Raw genomic sequence first — 8,996 nt, forward strand, 5'->3', positions numbered from 1 at the left:
CGCCGGCTAACCAACCCAGATCAGTACAGCAGCGCACAATTGCAGCGGCTGAAGCTATCGCCATACGACATCGCAACCCGATCCTTTGTCGGCAAAAACGCTTTGTTCGTGTGTTGTACTTACCATGGTCCAACTCACCTCCCCCCACACATGCATCGTGTGCTGAACACACAACTACAACACCCCCCGAGCCGACTAGCTCAAGTCATCCTATTGGCGACCTGAACTAATGGTTCTTTGATAGGTAGCCAATGTCATCTCACTCGATTCCCTGTCCATTTACACCATACTCATTCAAATATGTTAAACACCGCTCTCTTAACCTTTGCAATTGTATGACTTGAAAAGACCTTGCCGAAAACATGTTCGTCAACCCATCTGTGTTTGGCCAATCATTGATTTTCTTGAGCGATACTGAGCAATTCAGTGCAGCCCGAATTTACGCAACGATTGGTTTCTTAGCTGTTACCCTTTGATGGGAGTGTGCTTTACTCCGGAAAAATGGCTAAACGATCTTCCCAAGTTGCAATATTTGAAATGTAGCTTAAGACGGAAGCCTTGACTCCCGAAGCAACGAAGGTGATATTGAGCCTGTGTCAGGCGCGATCCAAAGATATAAAAAAAATCCAAGATAACTGTTTTGGAAAAAACCATATGTAAATATATAATAAATCACATCTTATATTCATAACGCCATTCGTTTTACCGGTTAATACAGAAACTGCTTTAAACCAATGAACGGAACTTCTGATGAGTACTAAAGTTAGTGGAACACTTATATAAACAGATAAACACACTCGCTAGTCACTGGTCATTTCGCCTTAAGTAACTTTCCTCGTTTTACCTCATTGTAAATTTCACCCCTGAAAGTAGACAACTCCTGGGAGAGGTCTTGGGAACTCGCATTGTTGTCTTCAAGAAAAGGCTGTTATTAAGCCCATCTTCCCATAGATTTCCTCGCACCGAGAAAACAGCGCCATTGAGAAGGTACTTTTTGTATTTGTACTATTCAGTCCATTTTTAAGCTCTGTTCTGATAGCTATGGAAGAATTTATGAAGTCCACTTGAGTTAGAGAACATATGAGGAATACACTGAACCACTCAATTTTTGCTGGAAGCGGCACAAACTCTGATTATTCGATTGCGGACGAATTGCACAGATAACAGTCTATCTGAGCTGACCTGAGTCCTTTTCTGCTACATCTCAAGAAGTTCGAATGGATGCTTTTACTCTGTTGTAGTGAAGACAAAACTCAGTTTTTTACTCCGAACCTCTGACTTTTCAGCTAAAATCGATCCTACCGCACCTTCGAATTTCCCACAATGTCATAGTTTTAACTGATGGCTGCATTGTTCCTGAGGTTTGTGTCAGTAATATGGGCTGATTTTCCAATCAACACACCAAGATTTTACAGACGCATGTTATTATGTTAGCCTCAGACCACTTCCACAGTATTCTTCACGTACATGTGGAGCACGAAGTTTGATCCAGTGCGATTCTCGTGAGTACTGTTTGAATGGCTTTCGTTCTCTACGGTTAGGTAGATTAGCTGTCTACTTTGTGTGGAACCCAGCTGAGCGCTGTGGCCGTGTTTTCACAATGAGATATGTATAGTTCAGATACCCAACTCCGAATACGTCAGTGTAGCAAAAAAGAGAGATTCAGCTTCGTCCTGATACAGCTTAAGGAAAGAAAGCTACACATTCTCACTTTATGTGAAAAATTAGTGACTATGAGTAGTATATTTAGCTGCGATTCGTTCCAACAAGCACTCGCCACGCACGACTGCCAGCAATCTAGTCACTGCAATATCAGTGGAATAACATGGTCATAAATACCGCCTCCTGCACTATTTCTGTTTCATCTACGGCAGACGATTTGGGAACACCATTCTCTGATCCAACTCCTCGTCCAAAGTCAAGAACTGTGATCAACCTGTCGCCTACTTTGTGCTTACCGCCCCTAACTAATCTGGTTCCCGGAGATCACACTTCTCCATCCGGTACGGTATCCAGTACGGTAAGCATTGTATTGATGTATTGAACTATGTTTTCGTATAGGTGGACTGGGTACGGAGTGCCACTGTATGACATTCATTGATTCACTCATGCCTTCAGTTATCAAGAGTTGCGTTATTGGCATCACTACTTTTAGGCAAGTGATAGAGCGCCCAAATGTCTATGCGCTTTGTATTCCTTTCTATGGACTAGAAAGGTCAGCCATCTTTAATCTGAGTGCCCGTCTGAGCGAATAACAGCTGAGGTCTAGAATGAATGGAGGGCCTAAGTAGTCATTGTTTCCACCGAATACCAAGGTGTATTTTCTGAAAGGAAGCTACTCACGAGGTTACTGAAAACTCTTCAACAGCCCATGACCAGTTTCGCCCTTCTTGGGGCTCATCAGGTAGGCGCAGTCCGTGACTTTCCGTCTATCTTATGTTCTACTTGAACCCAAATTGCACGAATTAGAGAATTACACATCACAGACGAAAGTATCAGCTGGATTCCAAGTGACAAATTTTCAAAAACCTTACGAGTAGTGCATTTTGTATATACATGTATCGCGATATCTCGAATATCGTAGCGACTGAAACATGAGACGACCTGGTGCAGCACATTCCGTCGCCTAGAAACGTCACAAACGAGAGATTTAGCTGGGTTTCAGGTGAGTTTCTCGTAAAACCAAATAAGTTTGTAAATGAGTGTATTTCGTTAATTTCGTGCAATTTGGTTCCAAGTAGAGCATGAGGTTGACGGAAACTCGGGGACTGCGCCTACCTGATGAGCCCCAGAAAGGGCGAATCCGGTCGTGGGCTGTCGTCGAATTTTCAGCAACATTGTGAGTAGTGCATTACGAATATAAATGTAATAAATAAATAAATAAATAAATAAATAATAAATAAATAAATAAATGTAATAATAATAAATGCAATATATCGAATATCGTAGCGACTTAAACATGAGGTGGCCTGGTGCAGCACATTCAGTTGCCCAGAAACACCACAAACTAAAGATTCAGCTGGGTTCCAGGTGTGTCTCGCGCAAAACCAAATTAGTTTGCAAATGAGTTTATTTCCCTAATTTCGTACAATTTAGTTTCATGTATAACATAGGTTGACGGGAAAGCGAGGACTTTCCCCATCTGATGAGCCCGTGAACATGGGCTACACTGTAAGTTGAACTTGCGAGGAGATAAAGGGAACATCGACAGACAAGTAGTTGTTTGACTATTCCGAGGGTCCACTTATATTGTATCCTTCCTAACCAGATTCCATCCAGAAGTCATTGTTTCGGAAAGATTTTCTGAATAATCGGTAGATCTGTCTTCTTTATAAAGTTTCTTTCCTCAGGGCTAGTACATACAGGTCAGTTGAGTTTGGGGAGATCTCTTGAGATCTCTTCTGACCATCGGTCTTGAGTGCTGGGGAAAATTTCTTTTTGGTTAGTGTTGATGACCAAGTGTTACGACTGATAGATTCGGAAACCTTTATACAGGGCCACATCAACTCGGCTGATGACAACCGCAGAACAGTCATGCTGGGCCAAAACTAACTTCCCAGTTCTAACTAATTACGCTAGACTTTGCTACTTTCATCACCTTGGTCACTAGGTCGTACAGCTGTAGCATCCTTTCGGTGCCTAATTTCCTTGCCACCCGAAGGTTGCCCGAGGTCTGGGAGACTGCAAGGTTGCCCAAGTCTGGACAGGGAAGTCGAGAGGCAGAGATCAGGTTCGAACCATGGACCCGCCTAACCACTTGAGCCATCTCGACCCTGGTCAATAGGTGTTTTGGTTTTACTATTGATCCGCACCTCAGTATCTCTATATTTAGTAAATTTAGTATGTACCGTGCCTGTTGAATGCCTTTGACTGCAACGTCCCGAGATATCACTTGTTTTTAGGTGTTTTTAGTGCTTAAATGCTGATGTGCTGTCCTGTGACTGCTTATTTAACACAGACTTGCGCAGTCTTCATGTTTTTTTCGCCAGAGCAGTCCAGGAGTTAGTCTCACAACTTCTCTAACAACCGATGCTCGTTTAATAGAGCTGGTTAATTAAATCCTTATGGGTGTAGGTTATTATGTAACCTCTGATCGAAGTGGGCTTCAGGTGCGGTTGCGAATCTGGGGGTGAGGTCTAAAACGCACCATCGTAGGAAAACCAACTCAAGAATATATCCCATGATAGTGGTAGAAATGTCTTACATTCTGCGTGACTATCGCACCTCAGATGTCGATGTTTCACCAAAACATGTAAAGCAAAGTCTTACTGTTAGCAAATGCCGGACGGCCTTAATAATTTTAGACTTTCAGGTGAGAAAAATGAAAAAAAGGAAGTAATATGGTGGTGATGATGAACCACAGCTTAAGATATGTTCTGCTGACAATATTGAAGGACTTTTGGGCCGGACAGAAAGCAAGTGAGAAAACTGAGATAAGGCTAGTCTGCAACTATTGCCGCATATTATAGGGTTTACCATCGTTGTCAATGCATAGAGTTGTGAATACATTTTGAAGGCCCAGTCAGTCAGTGCAGATCAGACCATTGCTACCGTGCAGTACCCATCATATTATCAGCTCTGCAGTGATGACCTTACAAAACGTACATCTGAAGATCACTGGGATCGTACCATACGATCGATAGCAGAAAGGTTATCTTGCTGGGGTTTGGGGGTCTAGTGCGCCTTCGTTTCATCTGTATCTTTTTGCAAAACGCATGGCTAGACAACTTACGTTTCCACCTTGATTCGCGGTTGTTATAGCTGCCTAGTGGATTTATCCAAATGCCCACATATCGGTTCATAGAAATGTTGCAATAACCAGAAAGGTAGCTACCGCAATGCAACCCAATGTAGCTATCAGGAGAACCAGTTCCGAACGCAACAGCACTACATAACAGCCAATAGAATACTCGTTTTTCGTTGAGACAGATTCCATTAGTTGTTCTTCACTCGCCCTTGTAATCCTAGTACCACTTTTTTTGACCCGCTTGTATGCGACAGTGATCAATAGAGCAGCTGGCTCGCACCTTCGTTGACTTTTTTTACGTTCGGTCAAGCGCACCAAGCGCCTATCTAGACCGGGGACTGTGATCCATATCAGTCTGTGCGTGCATGCCAGTCGTCAACTTTCTGCAGATCTATCGACTAGATTCCAGCTGGCCCGGTTTCAAGGCTCCTCTCCATCGATTACGGAGTAGGAATAAAGTAAGGGAAGAATGTGGGGAGACTTCGTTTTGTAATCAGTACTGAGAAGCTGACAGACATTTTATAGTTGTTTCGGCATTACTGGGAATCACACCTCACGTAACTCTAGATAGACCCAAACCCGTGACTTCCCGGTTAGTAGTTTGAAGAATTTGCCGGTAAGCCATGAGCAGCTGATCAGCAGTGTGATTAGATCGCACCTAAACAAAATACAGCGCCAGTCATGGTTCAGTCATAGGATCCACATCACGTGGTCACACGTGGTCCCGGACTCCTCGAGTGGCTGCCTCTCAGATGGAAGTTTCAGTCATCGGCTGAATGGTTAAGAGTTTAAACTGCTAGTCATGAGGTTGCGGGCTCAACACTGTCTGGAGTTTCGTGAACTGCGCATTGCCGATGATTCCCATTGGGGTACAGTGCTATACAATGCTCCTCAGCTTTCCGGAATAGACTGGCTTCACTTACATTAAACTTCAGAAATCTCCGCACAGTGCTGACATTTTTGGTTGTTGCCACACTGTTACGACTAGACTTTTTTCCGTGCGTTTCACCAAGATTGCAAGCCGTCTGCTGTGTGCGAAGTACGACGGTTGTTCCACTGAAACAAGGTGTGCCCGTACCGCGAATATCGAATGTTGGACCTCGTCGCCTTGACCGTCCGTATCCCATCAGTCATCGTTTCAGTTACTGATATCTGAACCCATTTTCTTGGCCCCAGGGTGCCCAATGACCTACCGTATGTTTGATCCGATTGAACTGATTCTGAACTCTTTGGGCATCTCACCTGATTTCGTTCGTCTCAAGTCTTTCTCCCACTCCCACAAACCCTAGAAATGTCCATTCAACCCAGTGCAGCCGACCAATAGCATTAGAGGTACATATGAGCTCAACGGTCATGTAACTTACCGCGCCTACAGATCACAGTCCTATCTCCCTTTTAGGTGTGAGGCCTTAGATTGCAAGCACATTTTTTGCCGTAAAATGCGTGAAATGGTTCGCAGGCAGGCGTCGGACGTCGCATCAGGAGCAACAAGAGAGAAGTAAATCTCACTCGGCGGCGTGTCCAAATTTGCGTCTAAAACGGAACGCCTATCCCACACTTTCGAATTGTTCGGCAACTACATCCTGCCGGATGGCATGTCATTCATCGTTTAATATCAGTGATTTAAGTGGTCTTTGCCACATCTCAAGTATGATGCTTTTTGCACAATCCACGGTGATGAGGTCACCTCGACTGGTGGCAGCTCGGCGCACAAACCAGCGGCTATTCTCACAACCTGCTGCAAACACTACATGAATGTGGCAACATCTTTTGACTCTATCTCAAAGATACCGGAAAACTTACCAAAATCTTTTAGGTAGAAGGTAGCTTACGTTATCAATAAATGTGCTCGGTTACATTGATGTTTGGTCCCCCAACTCGGCTGAGCTAGCCCGCAGTAAACCGTGCTATCCGTTCTAGAGAGGTGGTCTTACCTGGGGGCTTGGCGGAACTAGATTGTCTGTCGTTGAACGAATGTGTTGCAGTGGATGAATCCCGGTAACCGTGGATGCAGTCGCTCAGTCTACGAGGCGATTCCTTCTACAATCTCCTTGTCCATAAAATGATGTACAACAAGAAGACTGAAAATCATTTCATTCCTACTTGGATTCGATAAACTGTTAAACCGAATTCCAGTGAAGCAGTGCCTTCTAAGTTGGTTCTACTGTAGGGATAAAATACGGATAAAATATAGCAAGCAGAAGCCTGCGAATGAGCCACATTGATATGTCAGTTAAACTATGGTCAATTCCGCGCTATGATAGACGAACATCAGGATGACCAAGCAGTTAACTCGGTGCGTGGGTCGTGCAGGTAGTCCATACGAAGATCAGAGAGCAAAAATGACTGAGGACCGGTGAAAACCTACTGTTTCATACTCGAGTGGCACCTTACACGACTCCGGATTTCGCATCCGGACATCTGGACAATAGTGGTTAGCAAAGTCCGACCAAAGTTTGTCTGCCCCGTTCCTGTCACCAGTTTAGAAGCTGAACGAAATATCCAGGTTCCATCTGAAACGACTGGCCAGTTCATGCAAACTGTTCCTTGTTCTGTCTGTTCCTTGTCCTCTGTCCCTTGTCTAGACGTCATTCACTGCTCTTGAGCAAGACCAGTATAAGCAAGGGTTTCTGCTAGCTTCAGCTATGTTTCTCATCAAAACATCATCGAAACATCATTCGTGTTTACTTAGATTAGGCCGAACTCTCCCAGTCTTGTTGCGCACGGTGAAAGCTACTCGCCATTCCGGTGTAAGAGGAATTTCGATTAGCGACCAAAAATCAGCCGACTTCTGTTCCAGAATGTTTTCCTGGGCTTCCTGTGTAAGGCTAGATTGGAACCTGTAGAACACTCTGCTGAGAAGTGGTCGACAATCTATACTCAAGTTTATTTTTGACCTGCCAATGTTATGAGTGCCCGTTAACTCATAGCTCATCCTAGTTCCATTTGGTGTCCAGTTCTATTCTCCGAGGACTGTTTGAGTGTGAAGAGAAAACTTTGCTGAGGTAAGTCGTTTACGAACAATCATTGATGATCTCGAAAGTTTTACTCGGGTATCGCATTTCCCCTGTATCAAGTGAAGATAGCTCCTTGCATTGTAACGTGTCCCGGTATGGCGATTTCACTTATCCCAACGTCCAAATACCTGTATGTTCACGTTACAGGAACACCCGGAGGAGTTGGCACTCTAAAAGTGCAGGCCCTGTTCACATATTCACATTCATTCGCCCGAAATTTTATTTTCTATTTTTCGGAACAACAAAGATCAACCCCCCCCCCAACTTCGTNTCCTACCGTTAAACCCTCTAGCGAGCATCCCAGCAGTTTTGCTTATCGGTAGAAACCTATCCGCTTACATGACGTCGAAAATTCCTGCTGTTTCATTAATGTTTCAGTTACTCAGTGAGTGGAATTGCAGGAGCTCGTGTCCCTGCCCTAAAGAATCGGATCACGGGGTTGCGTTTGAAACTAGTTTGGTCAGTGGGAACGGTGGCCTAGTAAGATTGGAAGACTAAGTAGCTGGCCTTTGAGAAACGGTAGCGCACGAGGTGAACCTCTACCACTTTGTCTCCGATTAAGGTGTCCATATCATTTGTTCGGAAAATGATCATAAGTGGGCGATATCATGTCGGAACATGATACTAAATAACCACGGACCGTTGTTTTGTCGGAAACCGGCTCTATCTTTCCCTCAGTCTAGTGCAGAATGCGCAACAAAGTTGTCTCGATAATGCCATGAGTGAAGAGGCTGAAAAGTGAAATGTTGACATTCCCATTGCGATACGTTTGTGTAAAGTCAAATCCCACTAAATTCCGGGTGCTGTGAACTCACCCACACGGACTTTCAAAGACATTTAAGAGAAATTACATAACAAATGGCCAAAAGCCGAAGGAATGAAGAACCGATTCAAGTTATCGGCATGTCCTCCTCTAAACTTTCAGCCGCAAGGCATAGTCACTCACCGCAACCATCAACAATTTTATACCCATGTTCAACGCTGATTTAGTCTTCCACCTGAAAAAGATCCGGTATATTACTTCTTTTTCTGCCTTCACGCTCAATAGACCTGCGTATACTGACGAAGGTCAAAAGAGGACACTTGCCCAGTGACAGGTTAAATTTGTGAATAAGTATTCAGGCTAAGCTGAGTGTTTAGGGCTCAGATTCCCAAAGTGAGAATTTTGTCATCGATCCTGTATGATTCCAGTATCCTGTCACCAAAGAGTTCCTCATTGTAGGTAGTCATAT

At 44.1% G+C, this 8,996-nt stretch overlaps 1 protein-coding gene across 1 annotated transcript; it reads left to right on the forward strand.

Annotated features, from left to right (window-relative positions):
* Positions 1 to 2,926: 2,926 nt before the first annotated feature.
* T265_06675 (hypothetical protein) lies at positions 2,927 to 8,245 on the forward strand (the record flags this gene model as incomplete). Its single annotated transcript, XM_009172000.1, has 2 exons — positions 2,927 to 3,030; positions 8,143 to 8,245. The coding sequence occupies 2 exons, from the start codon at positions 2,927 to 2,929 to the stop codon at positions 8,243 to 8,245; spliced, it is 207 nt and encodes a 68-aa protein (XP_009170264.1).
* Positions 8,246 to 8,996: the final 751 nt, after the last annotated feature.

This window comes from Opisthorchis viverrini (assembly GCF_000715545.1).
Source record: "Opisthorchis viverrini unplaced genomic scaffold opera_v5_141, whole genome shotgun sequence".
Taxonomy (NCBI): Eukaryota; Metazoa; Platyhelminthes; class Trematoda; order Opisthorchiida; family Opisthorchiidae; genus Opisthorchis; species Opisthorchis viverrini.